Source organism: Euprymna scolopes, chromosome 34, assembly GCF_053919585.1.
Source record: "Euprymna scolopes isolate OS-2025 chromosome 34, ASM5391958v1, whole genome shotgun sequence".
Taxonomy (NCBI): domain Eukaryota; kingdom Metazoa; phylum Mollusca; class Cephalopoda; order Sepiida; family Sepiolidae; genus Euprymna; species Euprymna scolopes.
The window spans coordinates 71,592,606-71,613,332 of NC_136515.1; the positions used below are offsets into that span (position 1 = coordinate 71,592,606).

The window sequence follows — 20,727 nt, forward strand, 5'->3', positions numbered from 1 at the left end:
ATGCAGACGACACATTTTGTTTATTTAATAATGGAATGGAGGGAAATCGTTTTTCTCCTTATTGAATAGCATACATCCCGCGTTAAAGTATATGAAGGAGAGTGTAGCTCGTCTGTAGTTTTCCTTGATGTGGTGTAACCCCCCCTCAAATTACCTTACATCAATATATCGTAAACCCACGTTTACGGATTGTATACACGATGGGATTCGTTTTTCCCATAACAAACGAAAGATTAAATTTATTTGGACCCTCACGCATCCGTGATTAGGTAAGTCATCAAAAAGAAAATAACTGATTTTTTCCCAAAATAAAAATCAGTACGGTGACAAAGTGTCCGATTTAAATTCATTTATCGTGGTTGGGATCAGTAAGTGAGAAGTTAACCAACCAAATCAGCTCGAGAGTGAAAAGTTGCTACCTTGCTTCAAATGTATGGGATGGGTTCTTTATGAAACGATTTATTGTGTGTTGTCGGAAAGACGATCTATCCTCTCCCCCCCCCACAATAATAATGTAATTTATAAATTTAAAATATAGTTGAAGTGCTGACTACATGGATCGGACGTCGTTAAGACTTGATAGTAGAGCCCAACAGCGCGTACCTAGCAAAATTAAGAATGGGTCTTACATTCCAACAGACGTTCTTATTAATACATCCGGGTCTTTTATAACATTTGCTTAAAAACCTGGCATGTACCACGAACTTTAGCACTGACTCATTCACTATTCTGAGCCATACTCATTTGATCTACCACCTGAAGGTCTTGGAGACTATTCACGTTTGCTTTAAAAAGCCTTCTTTCAGCAAGCAGAAGGAGTGTCTCTTAGGTTTGAACGTGATCAGTATCTAGGTGATATCATACATGTCGGTATATTAGACATATAGTGTATCCCGTTTTCTTTTTTTTTTATTGTGTATTGCTATTTTTTAAACGCATCCTTTCCCATTTTATTTAAAACGTATCCTTTCCCATTTCATTCGATTTTATAATAAAAAAAAGGAAAAGTCTCGATCCAGCTTATGAAAAGTGAGGCCGAAACCCGTCAGCCGACCTCCCCTCATTAAGGTTTGTTTTTCTTTTTCTCTCATTTCCCACTTTTAATTAGGAACATAAAAACGTGGTTTCCTGTCATGATTGCAATAATGAAATTCTATCGATGCATAAAATTATAATATTTATATATATATATATATATATATATATATATATATATATATAAATTATTTACTATAATAATTATTAAATGCCTACAGACACTAGTGTTTCATCTTTTCGGGAATGATCAGTGCAGGGTATCACGATTAACGCCGGTCGAAAGATTCAAACCCGACAACAGAAGCCATCTCTGACTCCATTAGCAAGGATTGCGGCCACCATTAATCGTGAGAAATACTGTTCAGGTTTAAACATTTATTTTTAAATATTTTTAACGTCTGTCATGATGATCTGCACATATGAGCTAAATTGACCGACTTCATTTCAACTGAAAGTGCTCAACGATAATATATATATATATATATATATATATATATATATATATATATATATATATATATCTACAAACATCAATAAATGTATCAGTCCTTGCCTCCAAGTTAGAAAACGTTTGTAAAGAAGTTAATTTTAATGTTGAAAAAAAATTCAAACATGCATCAGTAGACATGGATTTTCTGATATCCATCGAAAGTTGCTTCAGGAATCATTGCTGTCTAATGCACACACACACACACACACACACACACACACACACACACACACACACACACACACACACACACACACACACACACAAACACACACATATATATATATATATAATTTGTTTTTTTTTTGCGATACTTTTTTGAATGAATTGAATTATTTATACGCAAGTGTATCTAAATGCGAGTTGAGAGTAATTTCCCCCTTTGTTTTTTTTTTTACTAATTGTAATGTTAAAATTATATTTTGGCAATTATATTGTAACAATGTATACATCTCTCTCTCTCTCTCTCTCTCTCTCTCTCTCTCTCTATATATATATATATATATATATATATGCACATATAAAAACACACACACAAAATACACATATAATCATCCAGTGTGAAATGTTCGTTGATTATTATTCAATTCCAGCCAACGTCGGATCTAACTCCTAGAATATATATATGTATATATATATATATATATATATATATATATATATATATATATATATATATATATATAGAGAGAGAGAGAGAGAGAGAGAGAGAGAAAGAGAGAGCTGAATGTGTGCGTGTGTATGTGTGTGTGTGTGTGTGTGTGTGTGTGTGTGTCTGGTCACGAATAGGCTCCTATGGTTGACTATTTAAAAAAAAATGATTACATATAATGATAGAAGATGTATCGAGACACAGGAATGAGTATGTTTGATCTGGCAGAACAGTGGTTCATTAAAATTGTGGGTCTGCGTTCGCGCCTGCTCCACAAAGTATGGAAATAAAAAAAAAAAAAAACGTTTACAAGTGTTTCTGATATAAATGTACATAAGAATACTTTGATAAGTATGTTTTAACTTTAATAGGGATGGTATAATAAAATTGTTGGGTCTTCGTTCCCGCCTGGCCTCCATAGAATGGAAATAGACACATACTTTAATAAAGACTTTTCATATCTATCTGTGTAAGTAGACTTTGATAATTATGTTTCTGTTTGAAAAATAATGTATAATAAAATTATGGGGTGTTCGTTCGCACCTGACCTCCATAGAATGGAAATATGTTACAAAGTTTAACAAGTTTTTTTTTTTAATATAGATCCACAGAATATTGTGATAAGTGTTTCAGTGTGAACAGGTATGGTATAATAAATGATGGGGTTTATCTATTTTATTTTTACTTTCATCATATTTTGCTTTGGTTTTGATACCCCCAAATTCAACCCAAATTTACAACCCTTCCTTTTCATAACCTATCATACTTTCATAAATCAGAGTCCATTTTCTGTAGGCTGTTTTTGAACCCAGACAACGACGGGTACTTTTGCTAGTATATATATATATATATAAAATCATCCAAAGATAGCTGTTTCGTTGTTTCAAGTAGCAAGCATACACAGACAGTGATTTTTAACCCGACTGCTAGATTATTTGCCGTTTGAATATCTATAATATAGCATAATTATTTCTTTTATTTGCATCGGTGTGGCTACACACACCAAACATAAGAATTCCGACACTATATTTCATTTGAATATCCATGATAACGCCTTATCATTTGGTTTATCAATATAATCATAGGTCTTCAGGCAAAATTCAGAATCTCTGCCTTTTATTCCGAAGTTTGAGAGTCAACCTCCCCTTCCCCCCCCCCCTGGAAAACCTGATGGAAATAATGCCAGTTTATATATGAACAACCGACTTCAAATGGCGGTATGACATTAAGCGGTAGAAACATTGTAATACCTTGGGAAAGACATTATCTTTGATTTAATATAAAGGAAATCCTTCAATGGAGTGGATTAAGAAACAGATCATTGAAACCAACAATACACCACAGTTAATCAGATGCAGCGTTCATATTATTGTATAGCTCAGCAAATATAGTAATCACCCCGAATATATATATATGTACTAGTTGCAGATACGTCGTCCGCAATCAGTCCAACAGGGCTATTGTTCCTATTAACAATGTCTCCCCACGGGACAGAGTTAGACACTAGGGGCGTTTTTTAATGTGGAGAATAGGAACAAAAATAAAAATTGTCTCAGTCGTGAAGGATTTCTCCTCCACTGACAGAGAACAAGAAATTGAAGTGCAGCATCTGAAGAACAGATACTACACTTTGAGGTATTTATTTGCTCCACCACTGAACAAATTAGGCACAAGGCCGATTTTTAATGTGAGGAGTGAAGGGGAAATGGGGACCAACTTCCCGGGGAGCTGGATAGTGACAATTGGTATGAAGGGTTGCCCCTATATTGACCAAGGTGTTATATGTGGGATCGCCCCCACATATGGTCTTTGCTTGCAGTATGTATTTATTTGCTTCCCCACTGAGCAAATTGGGCACAAGGCCGTTTTTTAATGTGAAGAGAGAGGGAGGGGGGAGGGAAAAGGGGACCAGCTCCCGATGGGTGGGAAATGGGAGCTGGATAGTGACAATTGGTATGAAGGGTTGCCCCTACATTGACCAAGGTATGATATGTGGAGTTACCCCCACATATGGTCTTTGCTTGCAGTATTTGGCGGAACAGATGGTATTTATTTGCTCCCCCACCGAGCAAATTAGGCACAAGGCCGATTTTTAATGTGAGGAGTGAAGGGGAAATAGGGACCAGCTCCCCGGGGAGTAGGGGAGCTGGATAGTGACAATTGGTATGAAGGGTTGCCCCTACATTGACCAAGGTCTTGTATGTGGGGTCGCCCCCACATATGGTCTTTGCTTGCAGTATCTGCCGGAACAGATGGTATTTATTTGCTTCCCCACTGAGCAAATTAGGCACAAGGCCGTTTTTAATGTGAGGTAAAAACCAGCTCCCCTAAAAGTAGGCAAAAAGGGGGCACTCTGGTTACCAAAAATAATAATTGTCCCAGTATAGAGGGTTTCCCCTCCATTGACTGGTACAAATTATCTTAAGTGCAGTATCTGCCGGAACAGATGGTATTTATTTGCTCCCCCACTGAGCAAATTAGGCACAAGGCCGTTTTTAATGTGAGGTAAAAACCAGCTCCCCTAAAAGTAGGCAAAAAGGGGGCACTCTGGTTACCAAAAATAATAATTGTCCCAGTATAGAGGGTTTCCCCTCCATTGACTGGTACAAATTATCTAAAGTGCAGCATCTGCCGGAACAGATGGTATTTATTTGCTCCCCCACCGAGCAAATTAGGCACAAGGCCGATTTTTAATGTGAGGAGTGAAGGGAGGGGGAAGGGAAAAAGGGGACCAGCTCCCGAGAGGTGGGAAATGGGAGCTGGTTAATGGTCAGGCATGTGGGGTTGCCCCCACATCTGGTCTTTGCTAGTCATAGCTAGTCCTAGCTAGTCATAGCTTGCAGTATCTGCCGGAACAGATGGTGTTTATTTGCTCCCCCACCGAGCAAATTAGGCACAAGGCCGATTTTTAATGTGAGGAGTGAAGGGAGGGGGAAGGGAAAAAGGGGACCAGCTCCCGAGAGGTGGGAAATGGGAGCTGGTTAATGGTCAGGCATGTGGGGTTGCCCCCACATCTGGTCTTTGCTAGTCATAGCTAGTCATAGCTTGCAGCATCTGCCGGAACAGATAGTATTTATTTGCTCCCCCACCGAGCAAATTAGGCACAAGGCCGATTTTTAATGTGAGGAGTGAAGGGAGGGGGAAGGGGAAAAGGGGACCAGCTCCCGAGAGGTGGGAAATGGGAGCTGGTCAAAAGTCAAGCATGGTGGGTTGCCCCCACATCTGGCCTTTGCTAGTCATAGCTAGTCATAGCTTGCAGCATCTGCCGGAACAGATACTACACTTTGATCTGCATCTGCCGGAACAGATACTACACTTTGATGGTATTTATTTGCTCCCCCACCGAGCAAATTAGGCACAAGGCCGATTTTTAATGTGAGGAGTGCAGGGAGGGGGAAGGGAAAAAGGGGACCAGCTCCCGAGAGGTGGGAAATGGGAGCTGGTTAAAGGTCAGGCATGTGGGGTTGCCCCCACATCTGGTCTTTGCTAGTCATAGCTAGTCATAGCTTGCAGTATCTGCCGGAACAGATGGTATTTATTTGCTCCCCCACTGAGCAAATTAGGCACAAGGCCGTTTTTAATGTGAGGTAAAAACCAGCTCCCCTAAAAGGGGTCACTCTGGTTACCAAAAATAATAATTGTCCCAGTATAGAGGGTTTCCCCTCCATTGACTGGTACAAATTATCTTAAGTGCAGCATCTGCCGGAACAGATACTACACTTTGATCCTGGCCCGAAGGCCAAGGGCTATTGTTGTTGAGCATCATTCATTCATCCGTTTCGTATTAATCAGATGGTTTTTATTGTATATTTATTTCCCCGACAAAAGAGTGGTTGGACCTAGTAATTCACTCTCGTTCGTCCGTTTATCCATTCGTTTGTTTCACACTTTCCTCTATAATCACGCCTTGAATTTTTTGGAAATTGTTTTACAAACATTCATAGTGAAAGTACATTTTTGGCAAAACAGATTTGCTGGCATAACGCTGGTTGCCCTCCTAGGGGGCATTATAAGTGTAAAATTACACCCCACTGAAATCGTTCGTTTGTTCGTACTTTTCTCTATAAATACGCATTGAATTTTTTGGAAATTTCTCACAAACATTAGTCATGGTGAAAGTAAATATTTTACTTGTTGAGGGGACCCCACGTGCTCGGCTGGTTTTATTGACATTCGTTTCTCTAATATCTTTTTAGTTAGAACTGTTTATAAAAAAAAAATCTCAGCTATTTATGAAAGGGGTCACGTGGAGGTTGGCAACATCTTAAGTGAAAGTTTTTCTAGGGAACGACGGAGATTCGAACTTGAAACACTCAGAGTATCAGTCTGAACTGTTGTTGAATATGAGGTATATGTACGAGTTGTAAATACGTCGTCGGCAATCAGTCTGGCAGTGACTTTGTTGTTTCAGCCGGACATTTGTTATTATTGAGGATTATTCATTTATTCCTTTCATATAAATTAGATGATTTTTGTTGGCATTCGTTTACTTGACATCTTTCTAGTTAGAACTCTTTCTAGAAAAAAAATCGATTACTTACGGTAGCTTGTTTTTTCTGACCTCTTAAACCAAGATTTTTCCACAGAATGTGTATTTAGCTGCGTTGACGGGAATATCTCCCACGTTACACTCTAACTGAAGAGATCAAGGTTAACTATCCAGACGATACGCAGTATAGTATCTTTTTTATCAGACAACAGTCTCAACCTATTCCGACACAACACCGAAGAAGGCACATAGCGGTTCACTCCAGCTTCACTACCGCAGATGCCGGAGGATTATCCATTTTGAGAGTAAAAGAAAAAAAAAACCTTACAGAAGTGTCCATGCTGAATACGCTGTCTGCATAATAAGTTCTTATTTTAGAATACAGCCACACAGGAATCCAGAAATTTAAGCTTAGAGTTTCGTTTCTATAAGACATTTCTTTTTATCTTGTATTACGTGGATGACCTCAGGAATTTTCGTAAAACAATAAAAAAAAAATTTAAATAAGAAAGAGAGAGGGTAAGAAAGAGAAAAATTGAAGAAAAAAGAAGTAAGGATGACCAGGTATACCTGCCAGACGGTTAAATATTTTGAAATAAAAGGAAGCGTGGGGGGGGTTCGTTGAGTTTGTCGTCTTTAAAATAAGCATTCGTTGATCCCTTTTCATCCCGGGCAACCTCGAATCTCACTGCTTGCACACACACACGCACACACACACACACACACATATATATATATATACATACATACACACACACACATACACACAGATAAAGGCTTCCTTCAGTCTTGGCAGACTATGGATATCCACTGTAAGGGTGCCTGCGCGTGAAATTTTTGTTGCAAGAGTTGCACAATCTCCTACCACACCTCTCCAGAGTCGACATTGTTAAATACCGGTGGAAAGGACAACTAGAAACAATGCCGAGATAAGCGGAGAGCACATACAGCGCCTAGAATTCCCAAATGGTTACCCATCTGGTATGAGCCAGGCTCAACGTTACTTAACTTCAGTGATCTGACGAGAACCTGTGTGTCAACGAGATTATGCCGTACACACACATACACCTACCTACACACATATAGACACATACGCACACATACATACGCCCAGATACACACACGCACACTCATACTTGCAGGGAGACTCGAGGTTGCCCGCGACGAATGAGGATCAGCAAATGTTTCCCTCTTTCAATGTTTTTATTATTAAAATCAGTGAAATCGCCGCTTTTTTTTTTTCAATCAAATCGATTGATTACCTACACTAGCTGGATGCTTCACTCTTTTTCCCGCAGTAAATTAGTCTGTAATGCACTGCAAAGATCATACTGTTGATTTTACAAAACTATTTTAGATAATGGTTTGGATTAATGTTTAAAATACAAAAATCAAGTATCATGGTTCAATTGTGTTTAAAACAGAAACATTTATATGATGAACGTATATTTTTGAGATGAGGATTTATAATTATTTTTTGTAGTATTTGGACTTTTATTCTTATCGTGGTTGTTTTTTTTTTCACAACGTTTCAGCCCATTTAACCTCCGGCCATCTTCAGGTACATTCACACTGGGTGTTATTTGTGAATAGTGAAAAAATATTTGGTTGATTTGCTTTGCCAACAGACACAGCCGTTAGACATTTAAGTGCAAATAACGCCAAGTTTTTTTTTTTTAATTTTGTTATTAATAAATTCGGCCTTTTTTTTTTATATGAATGACCCGAATTCATCAATAGCAAAATTAAAAAAAATTCGCTGGAAAAGAAAATAAACCAACCATTTTTTCACTATTCACCAATAACACTCAGTGTCAATGCACCTGAAAATGGTCGGAGGTTACATCGGTTGAAAAGTTGCATAAAATAACATTTGTGAGAGGGGGGTTATCTATCGATTTTAATTTTACTTGTAGTTCGAAATCAATATATATATATATATATATATATATATATATATATATATATATATATATATATATATATATATATATATATACATTATAGTTTATATGTTACAAATTTCATTAAAAAATCAATTATAAAAAATAAAAATTAAAATTTATTGTTTGAACCAGCGAATAAATCTTTAATTTGTGTTTAAGCATTATCTTCTTTGGTTCAAACAAGAAATTTAAAATTTCATTTTGAAAATTGATCTTTTTAAATGAAATTTAAACATATAAACTATAATTTTTATTTGCTCGGTCTGTAATCTAATTCATTTCAGCACCTTAAAGCATATATATATATATATATATATATATATATATATATATATATATATATATATATATATATATATATATATATATTTAATTACATTTTTACCCCAAACAAGGCACACTGCTAATTTGATGTAGGGGGTTACTATCAGGAGCATAAGCTACAGGTGTAATATGTAGGGAGTTGGGCAGCAAGATGTCGGTTCACGTTACACTTAAACTTCTGCATGTCAGTACAGTTGGGGAAGCAGGGACCCGGAAAGAAATTCCAAAGTATAGCGGTTCAGAAGAAACTACTTGAGTTGAAGTTACATCTAGGGATCTCTACTGTGAAGGGGTGGGATTTAGCTGCTTGTGGGGTTTGTCGGGGGTATTTACGTCAAGGGGTACAATTATCTATCGATATGTATATATGTATATACATATACATATCTATATATATACTAATCTAAAGGTATTACGTCAAGGAGTACAAGTATCTCGATATATATATATATATATATTATACATACATATATATATATATATATATATATATATATATATATATATATATATATAGTAAGTTATAAAATGTATTCGCGCATAAGCCTGAATATTCCGCGTTTCTTCCACTCTAGGACTCTGCAGGCTTATGCGCGAATTCTGTGATTGTTTGTCATTTTTATATGCGCATTTTCTATTGATATTTTAGTTAGCCAATCAGCTTTCTAGTATCCACCGCGCCCTTCCTCTCAGTCAATGAGCATGCACTTATCGAACAAATGCCTATTTGACCTCTGGTTAACCTGTTCCTTTGTGTGTGCTCTATTTAGCCTGGATATTTAGTTTTTTGATCTGTTTTAAATCTAGGTTAGTGTTTTTTATTGTAAGTTTATATATAAATATATATATGTGTACATACATATATGCACATATATATACATATATATATATACATATATGTGTGATCGTTTATGTATATTCATGTTTATTTAATTTATTTATTTGTTTATTTTCTATTGTTTTTGTTAGTTTTAAAACTATTTTGTATCGCTATCCTAGAGTAAATTTTATCTTGTGAAGACCGTTGTTTGCTATTTCTCTTCTACAGTTTAATAGATGTTGGGGTTCTTTAAAGTACAGGATAGAAAATTTTTCATGAAGGCATAACTACATGAGTCGTCTAGGTCCCTACACGTGGTAGCTTGTCTTATTATTTTCCATTCGACTACCGGCGAATGTCCGTTTTCCTTGAGTTCCCAGTATATATATATATATATATATATATATATATATATATATATATATATATATATATATATACTAATTTAAAGGTAAAGTTCCCAGTATATATATATATATATATATATATATATATATACTAATTTAAAGGTATTCAAGAGGGAAAACTCGTGAATTAAAATGAAGTTATTAAGCATGATCGATAAAAAGAGGAAAAAAATAATAATTTTATTTATATAGACAAATACAGGGTGACCCCCCAAAACGGGCCTCAACTCTAATTTGGCCCCGTTTCTTAGTGTTTTTTTCCGAATGAAATGAAACTTTGGTAATTACAAGTTTATTATATTCAAAAAATCACATCAAAACACTAGGGTCTTTGGCCTCTTTTTCTCCGTTCTACAGCATATGTTCTAGATGGCCTCCATTTAGCTTTTTTTCTTTTTTTTTTGGTCACCCTGTATTACACTGAACATGCTAGTGTTTCGGACAATTGGTTGGAAAGAACCAAAAGTCCTCGTCAGACGACGTAACAACGCTTATGTACCACTGAAGGCGCCTGGTTCTCAAATGGATATAATGAAATATATATTTATTTATAGAAATAAAATGTTTTATTTAAAAGGACGCGGTGGTAGCTTAAGTGACGTTTTAGACTCCGAACATAGAAGCCGATAGGGGGGAAAAGAAACATCAGGATTAACCTTATCAAAAGATATATATATATATATATATATATATATATATATATATATATATCCTTCTTCCGTCAAAAAATGCTAGTTTTATTTATTTTTGGTGTCTTTAAATCCCACCCACTCGTTTTGCTGATAAGGAGACTGTTTTATAAAATAAAATGATAAAATTATTGTACACGATGTATTGTCTATCTCAATAAAAACATCGTTTCCGAAACGATTGTACAATTTATTGATTTTGTTTGTTCTTCCTGGTAAAACCGATTTTTAATTTTAAATTTTAATTATAAATCATCAATTAATATAAATATATATATATATATGTATTTAGTGGAAATGGTAATCAATAAAAACTGAAGAAAGTGCTCAATACTGTTGTAGAGCAAATATGCGTTTTATTTTTTATTACCGTATCTTTCTGTTAAGTTACATTATTGTTTCAGCTAATCGGTCGAGGAAGCTAGAGACGGCAAAAAAAAAAAAAAAAACGGCCGAGTAGCTGAAACAATAATGTAACTTAACAGAAAGATACGGTAATAAAAAAATAAAACGTATATATATATATATATATATATATATATATATATATATATATATATATATATATATATATATATATACTAGCATGGGTGCCGGGCGTTGCCCGGGTGTTTGGAGGTGTATGCTGAGCAAAAAAAAACAAAAAAAAAAAAACAAAAAAACGGTCATTTTTTAAAAAATTTTGACCCCTTAAAATGTATTGTTTTCGGCTCAACTCAATTTATTAAGTTAGATCCAGGTCCAAGGAACCGATATCTAAAAGTGTTTTTACACAAAATTGTCGGAGGAGTTTGGTAGACTTCTCAAAAGTCAAATTGTTGAACTTTGACCTCTTAACAACCAAATTATTGGCCGAAAATCGATCACATCGATTTTCCCAAATCACAGTACCCTGTATATCAAATTTCGAGTCTGTAGACTAAAAATTGACAGAATTATTGCATAGGGAAATGTACACAGACACACAGACACAGACACACTTTCACTTGCATATATATATATATATATATATATATATATATATATATATATATATTAAAGTAGAATGATGTTCGTTGCATCCCGTTTATTTTCTTCAGATCAGAAATATTTGTGAGAGCGTGAAAGGGGAGGTAAGCAAAAGTACTTCTATCAAACATGTCACAATGAAAAAAGCGAAAGTGATGAAAATAATGAGAAATTGTTTTGTGGTATGCAAGCGTTAATAAGAACGTATTACAGCAATTTAAACTGGTTTCTCTTTGATCATTGTATGAACCAGTTTCGAATGTTATAGAAATGGAAAATTCTAATTATATCTATTATTTCACGGACTGAAATAATTATGAATAATTATTTATACACGAAAAAACCGAAAACAATGCACGGAATTATTTAAACAATTACACACAGTTCCGACGTATACGATTCCTCCAATCATGCAGACCCCCCCATTTATATATATATATATATATATATCATAATAATTATGTAGCTATTAAAAAAAATATTATATATATATACACGATTGACGATAAAATACAGATCCAGCCCCCCATATATATATATATATATATATATATATATATATATATATATATATATATTACAATAATTATATAGCTATTAAAAACTTATATATATATATTATAATAATTATATAGCTATTAAAAAACTTATATATATATATATACACGGTTGAACGATAAAATTGTCGCCCTAATAAAAACGATATGATTCCATTTCCATTTGATGCAAACTGGTTTTCTTTTTTTGTTGTCAACTATCTACTAGTTGGCCAGTTGTGTACAAATCTCAAGAGCGATAGGAGCCTTCAATCATGTCTGAAAGTCATACAATGTTCAACTAACGTGATCGGAGATGGGCTGTCGTACAACTCATGTTCTCTATCGATCTTAATTATGACAACAGGACCATTGCCACCACCCACAAAATGCCAATCCGGGCGGTTCAACGACGCTTGACGGCACAGCTCAGCAAAGTTTCTGGCCACAGTTATCGTCTTTGTAAGGTTTTAAGTGAGTGCCAATCCATACCACCTCACATCTCTGAAGTCGGCTTGAAAGTTTACAGCAAAGTGTACCTAGATGTGCTGAAGAGTGTTGTGACACCATGGTGCAACCAGGTGACTGTAGGCAGATCTTGGGTGTGACAGCAGGATTCAACATCGGCCCACACAACCAAAGAGACCCAAGCTTGTCTTCCGAAAGAGGTCTACGACTTTGTACCACCATCCGCCCTGTACTCGCCGAGCTGCAGCCAGCGCTTGTGGAAAAGGAAAGATCCCAATTCTGGACCCGTATCGAGACGGTGATTGAGGGTGAAGGCGGCCACATTAAATATATGTCAACTCTACTACATAATCAAATTATCTAAATTGATTTTAAAAAAAAAGTTTTAAAATAAAGCTGTAGTGTTATTTTCTTTACGGCAACAACTTTTGTGTTCCAGCATATATTAACACCGGTCGATAGATTCGAACCCGGCAACAAAGCCATCTCTGACTCTATTTGCAAGGGACAAATCCATTCTTCCATATATCGTGGAAATTTAAACATTTATTTTTTAAATGTTTTTAACGTCTGTCCGCGTGATCTAATCGTTATATGATGATCTGCGCATGCGAGCTAAGGTGACTTGCTTTATTTCAACTGTAAAATGCTCAACGATAAGAACATGACCCGATGCTTCAGAAAATAAATTTGTCAAGCTGAATTAAATAAAGTAAGTTATAATATCAGTTTACTTGCATTTTAGATTAAACACTAATGACAGTTCTCTAAATCTACCTGAGACAAAAAAAAAAAAAAAAAATTGTAATAGAACGAAAATAAAGTTCAGATTATTTTTAAACTGAATCAACATTTACTTAATAGCCAAACTGATTATTTGTAAGCAATTAATGAAAGGAAATTTAATACCGTACTTCAACATGACTGTAGTTTATTCGAACATAATCGGGTCTGATTACTGAAAAGATTGTCAATTTTATTTGCGTCTGAGTGGAATCTTATTAGGTCGCCTAATATATTTGTTTAAGAGCGTACAACTTTTTAGTATTTTCTTCAAAAATCATAACCAGCATGGGATGCAAGTTATGAGTACAAAATATTGCGGTGAAAATGTCTTCTCTAACTCTCTATATCTTTTTTTTTTGTTGAAAGAAAATGTTCACGTCGTCAAATCAGAATTGACAAACGAATCTAAAGATGGTTTTCCGGTAAAACGTTTTTTTTTTGTATTCCAAATCAAAAATGGATGAAGATGTCAGCATCTTTCATGCAACATTTGAAATGGAATTGGTTGTAAAGGTTATTTAGTATTGATTGTGTATAAAAATATAGAAATCGACGTCAGAGATAGCTTCCTCGGCTCATACAAAAAGCATCTGGGGAAGTTCTAAGGTTTTTCCGTTCGAGTACATTCCTGCCTCTAAAATGTTTATAAACTGAAATAATGTCGAGGTGAAACACAAAAATACATACATACATACATACATACATACATACATACATACATACATACATACATACATATGTATGTATGTGTGTGTTTGATGCTTTATATATATATATATATATATAATATATATATATATATAATATATATATATATATATATATATTCCAGGTAGAAAGATATCCAAATATTAAGAATAATTGAATTTCAACAATGGTCGTTAATAGTGCTCAGTCAATGAGAGCAATTTATACTTTTTTTTATTATTCTTCCTGTAAATACAACCATATCTTGCTACGATGTGCAGACCGTTTCAATCATATTTGATTTCATCAGGCCATAAAAATTAAAATATAAAAATTAAAAAGGTTCCAGATTTTTTCAATCTTTATAGAGAGAAAATATGCCATGTATGCCGGGAAGCAACGCTTAGTAAGAACTCCATCTTTGCTTCACGCCAGTAATGGCATATTTTCTCTCCTCTAGATTTTTTTAAAGGTATTGAACTTTTTTAATTTTTGTATTTTAATTTTTCTTGCCTGATGAAATTAAATATGATTGAAACGGTCTGCACATCGTAACATGATATGGCTATTTACATAAAGAATAATATATATATATATACACGTATATATATATATATATATATATATATATATATATATATATATATATATCTTGTTTTATTTTACTTCAGTCGAAGTTCTCAGAAATCAAGGGGCCCACAACCAGGGGCTAACACTTGAACTCTATATGAGATACATAGATATTCGAATGTTCCATTTAAGTTCTTTATCTCTCAAGCACTGAGTTAGTAAAGAATTTAGAACATAAATTTATATATATATTCGTTATATATATATATATACGTGTGTGTGTGTGTATTTAAGCAGCATGTTCTCATTCAGACTAGCATTGTAAAACAGCATGGAGTGTTTTAGTTTCATGAGCTTTTATTGTATTTTTTTAATTTTTCGAATTGTCGTTATTATTCTTCGGTCGAATCTGTCAGAAAGTTCCATAGTCGTGTTCGTCCATCTTTTTTATTTTTCTGGTGGTTGATGGACGAAGACGACTATGGAACTTTCTTGCACTGGGGTAGGACTGCCGACTATCAATGCGATGGTTGTAGGTTACCTCCTTAGCTAGGGAAGGTACTAGTCTAGCCGCATTGATGAGTTTTAATACAGCGAAACTACTGTATTTGGATGACTATATATATATATATATATATATATATATATATATATATATATATATATATATATATATATATACGCATAAGCCTGAAGAATCCTAGAGTGGATGAAACGCTGAATAGTCAGTGTAGCTTAATCGCCATATACATTTTATAACTTACTAACTAGCTCTACCTACGTATTGAGCACTTTTGAAGTAAATACTTAAAGTTTACGCATAAATCTATACTTTCGTATATTAATTTTATGTGAGTAAATTAAGTAGTTATATATATATATATAATATAATATATATACAGGTATATTTATGTTTATGAATGGGTCTATACTTTTAAGGTATTCTATAAGATTGTCAAATTGCTACAAGTTAATAAACTATAATGAAAAAGAAATTTTGCTTTAAAAACATGGGCATCGTTAGTCATCATTTGAAAATCAGTATAGTATTTTATCCATATTATTATGTAATGCACTTTACACGTGTTTCATTATGTTAGCGAAAGTCCATCAAACAACTAATCAAAAGTAATGTGTGAGCATTGAAAAAAACAGTTTGAGATATTTAAATTCATGCAGATTTCGTATTTATTATTATTGAACTAATTCTTTATTGATTATTATCTTGTGCCCAATATCTCTGCAATGATATAAAATAAACTTTGTGTTTGCGTCTGTGTGTGTGTGTGCGTGTGTGTGTGAGTTCGTTTCCCATAGGCTCCAAAACGGCTGGGCCGGTTTTTATGAAATTTCACACGAAGGTGCTTAGCCAGGTTTTGTATAAGAATCATCATGCCTTGACAGAGTACAAAATAGACTTCGTGGTTTAGTGGGGATGCCCTTTTCTCGACCCTGCAACCCATCTCCCACAGAAGAGACGTTGCGAGCCTATCCTTGTTTTATCGTTATTTTCATGGCAGGTGCTCGTCTGAACTCCAATCCCTGGTCCCCCCTCCCCAATCTTTCACGAAAAACACCCGTCTAGCTGAATCCACTGTGAAAAATTTCCCCCACTCTATATCTGTGCCTAAGTCAAAACGCGGATTCCATGAACAAAGCTTCTTTCTTAGAACTGCACGCCTGTGGAACACTGTTCCGTCTGCCTGCTTCCCTCCGGACTACAACTTGGATGTCTTCAAGTCTAATGTGAACAAATTCCTAATGAACCGCCCCCTTAAGTAAACACTCCATCAAATCTCCACACTAACGTAATGTACTTGCAATAACCCTTATCCCTGAGTGGTTTCCGGGCCTTGATAATGGTGATCACTGTGTAAAAGAAAAAAAGAAAAAGAATACCCAATAAGTACTGATAACCGAAACAATCCGCTGAAAAAAAGAACAGGAAATTTGGACCAAAGTTAACACCATACACAGCTCAACATCACAATTGCACCTGAGAAATTATATCACCACACAACCACCACACAAGGCGAAAGGCCCGACATACAAAATTAACAGTAGGTTCCTTGACATGACAGATGCGCATTCGTAATAGAATGTTTCTTTTTAAGGCACAATTACACCATCATATTTGACTTCTGCATTTTAAACTTTAATTCAAACCATTATATATAACATACTTTTATAGGCTCAACAGAAAGTTCTCTACAGTGCAATGTGGACTAGAATGTATTGTGAACTAAGTCACTGCAGGGAGGCATTTGAAGCGTCCTTCCGGCACATCGCGATGGATCCCCAACTAGAACAGGCAATCAATCGATTTGATTAAAAATGGATGATTTTACTGATTTCGATGGCAATAAAAATATGCCAGTGTGAAGCATTCGTTGGTCATCATTTAATCCCGGCGAATGTCGGGTCTCCTTGCTGCGTGTTTGTTTGTTGATCATCGTCACAATGAAATTAATAATCCTCTTCTGATCAATTCGGGCAGTATTGAGTTGTAACAACGAATCTAGGAATTTTCTTTTTAAATTTAACAGCTGCGGGTTAGAATTCCGGATGATCTCTCCCTTCTGTCTTATGAGTGCTTTCAGGTTAGATGTCATTGTTTGCGGACGCCACCCGCGTGACCAAGTAACAATTTTCGTGAGCGTTCTCGAGAACGAGGTCGTGTGACGTTTTGTTGAACTGGACATCTTGGGTCGTCGCCCAGAACTCTAGATTTGGACACGTAGAGTGAGAAATATCGATACAATTAGACTCCCACTTATCGTTCTGTTCGGGAAAATCCAGCAGGAAGTAATTTACAAGCAATGAGAGAAGAGACGTAGAGAGAGAGAGAGAGAGAGAGAGAGAGAGAGAGAGAGAGAGAGAGAGAGAGAGGGGCAGAGGGAGAGAGAGAGAAGGATATATAAAGAGATAGAGTAGAGGGAGAGATAGAGTAAGAGAAATGGATATATAGAGTGACAGAGGTAGCGAGAGAGAGAGAGAGAGAGAGCGAAGGATATATAAAGAGATAGAGTAGAGAGAAAGATAAAGTAAGAGAGATGGATATATAGAGTGATAAAGGTAGCGAGAGAGAAAGAGAGAGAGAGAGAGAGAGTGAAGGATATATAAAGAGATAGAGTAGAGAGAAAGATAGAGTAAGAGAGATGGATATATAGAGTGATAGAGGTAGCGAGAGAGAGAGAGAGAGAGAGAGAGAGAGAGAAATGGTGGAGAGGTAAAGAAGTGTGTTGACTGTTGAGATAAAGTACGAAAAAAGAGAATCATGACTAGAAAGGAAGATAAATAAGGGAATGAACACAAGAATATAAATAATGTTGTGAGTTATTATTGTGTAGGAAGAGGGTTATGACGACAAGAATTACACGAATAACACAGGCAAAATAAATAAAAATAAAAGTAAAATGGAGATAATCAAGTGGTGTGTATATATATTTATACATATATGTATATATTTATGCTTTGTTTACAGAAAGTTTAGATGAGATAAGTCATCGGTACCGTCGGTTGTAAGTAAAAAAAAAGAGAATTACTTAAATGAAAATGATATCAGATAAAACGAGAATCGAACCCTGTAGATAAGTTTTAAAGAACGATAGCTTTTAAATGGAATGTCCAGTTAAATTGTTAATTCTTTTAAAATATTTTAGAAATAAAATTTGGCTGGAAAATCTATTCACGTTCTTAGAAAGAAGGCATAATAAAAATATCGGTTAGAGAATTAACAAGTAGGTTAAATTCCTTTGTAAAACAAAGGGAAATGGAAATTTTCTGGTCGTCAGAAATGGTTTCAAAACGTGCAAATGGCGCATGTTTGAAACATATGAATAACAATGCATGCTTTAACATGGAGGCATATCATGCCATGTGTCTAATATGCACGTGTTGGTCATGCAATGACATCATGGGTCTCAATATAGTCAGTCAAAAAACTCAGTCGGGGAGTCAGTCAGTTAGGGGAGAAGAGAGGGGTCAGAGACAGAGCTTATAGAACCTTGGAAGCGGAGGTTAGAAGAAGAATCATGTAAGACTTGAATTCCTTGATGCAAAGCCATTGACCGGTCACATCATATGGTATAATAAACACACAACTGCATCTTTTTGCATCTGCGTCTTCGAGTTATGTTTTCAACAGAAAAGGTATTGTCCATTTATATTTTAAGAACTTGTGAAAATCATCATCTCAAAAATAGGTAAGAAATATACGTGTCAATGTTTATAGAAACACTTCCATTCCCATTTATGCAACAGGGGCAGAAGAAAGGGGAAGGAGTAGGAGGAGTAGGAATAGGAACAAAAAGACACTAACACATACATAGCAATTTAACTGACAATAAATATAAACGAAAAGTAAAATTAACTTTATAAAAAGAATAACGAAACGGAAGCGGCATGGCTGTATTATAACATGTGTTTAAATAAAAACCATGCTGCCTAAATCCACACACACTCCCTCCCTATCTATCTATCTATCCATCTATCTATCTATTTTTGAAAATGTACACTTTGCGGATATTTCCCAATCTGAAACCGTAAACAAACAGGCATGGTTTTTCTTTTAAATTTTGAGTGGAAATGGTTTTAATGATTTTTAACTGATAAAAAGCGAATATAAAGGGAGGTGATTCGTTTCTCCTTAATTAATGTTTTCGGGGATGATGTTTTTTGTGACACTGGACGTACGCCCAAGTGAATTAATATTTAGATTCTCTACCAAGGCGTTGCTGAACCGAAACATATAATAAACTCTATACAGCAGTGTAATATAACTATTAAACGAATTAATACTTATTTTTTTTATTTTCATTTTTTTTTTCAGTTGTTGGCAAAGTCGAAGCCAGCCGACTTATGGCGGTAATCGGAGCATTTAATCCATTGGTTGCCACTGCGACCACCTATCTCAATGTCCCATATTTTGTGACGACAATTGTTCATCCGCAAATCCTGAAGGGCGTGAAATTGATACGACTTTTCCCGGACATTTCTACGTTTGTGTGGGCGATTAATGATATGTTGGACTACCAGGACGAGAGGCGCGTCGCCGTCCTTTATAACTATCCTGAAGGTAAGACCGTTTATTTGATTATTTATCTGATGTCGCTTATTTTAATGAAAACGTGTTTGTTGTAATCGATGACAATTAGAGACACGTGGAGTCACGATGGTGAGTGTGTATAATTAGATATTATACACCACAAGACAAGATAAAAACAGTTGTGTGGCAATGATGAATGTTAACACCATTTAGCAAATAATATAGATGCACCCATCTTCAGTGCAGAGATTTTATATTAGTTCGCCGCTTATCATGGTTAATGAGTGAACGCGACGACCAAATAACATATCCAACAAAACGGATATTACCAGAAATACAGGGTGGAACAGAGCAACTTGCTTAGCTAAATTTGTCACCCTAAAGGAATAGTTGCTCCATGGATGGTAGAGATGGACTTATTTGAGAGAGTTGGGCTTAAGGTTTTTTTTTACGTGCATAATTCATTTTTAGGACGGTGCCACGGCACACAACGCACGCGTCAATGACTGTTTTGCGTCAGAACTTTTCAGGACACGTCATCTCCTTGAAGGGCGATCTACATTGGCCATCACGATCCTCTGATTTATCACCATGTGACTATTTTATGGGAATATCTGAAATCAGTTGTTTACAACGATCGTCCTAGCACCTTGACTCACCTGAAAAAACAACATTCGTCGAGCTGTCGCCAACATACTCATCGATTTGTTGGAAAGAGCTCCGTGTTTTGACAAGCTTCTGGGCTTGACCTTTACTCCTGATTAGAAATA

The 20,727-nt window shown here is 35.2% G+C and overlaps 1 protein-coding gene across 2 annotated transcripts in view; it reads left to right on the top strand.

Annotated features, from left to right (window-relative positions):
- Window positions 1-20,727, top strand: part of LOC145259283 (glutamate receptor ionotropic, kainate 3-like) — a 510,406-nt gene that overhangs the window by 193,142 nt on the left and 296,537 nt on the right. For both annotated transcript variants that reach the window (XM_080117150.1, XM_080117149.1), the window contains exon 3: window positions 19,742-19,987. In XM_080117150.1, the coding sequence (XP_079973276.1) occupies window positions 19,742-19,987 (246 nt within the window). The remainder of the gene's footprint in view (window positions 1-19,741; window positions 19,988-20,727) is intronic.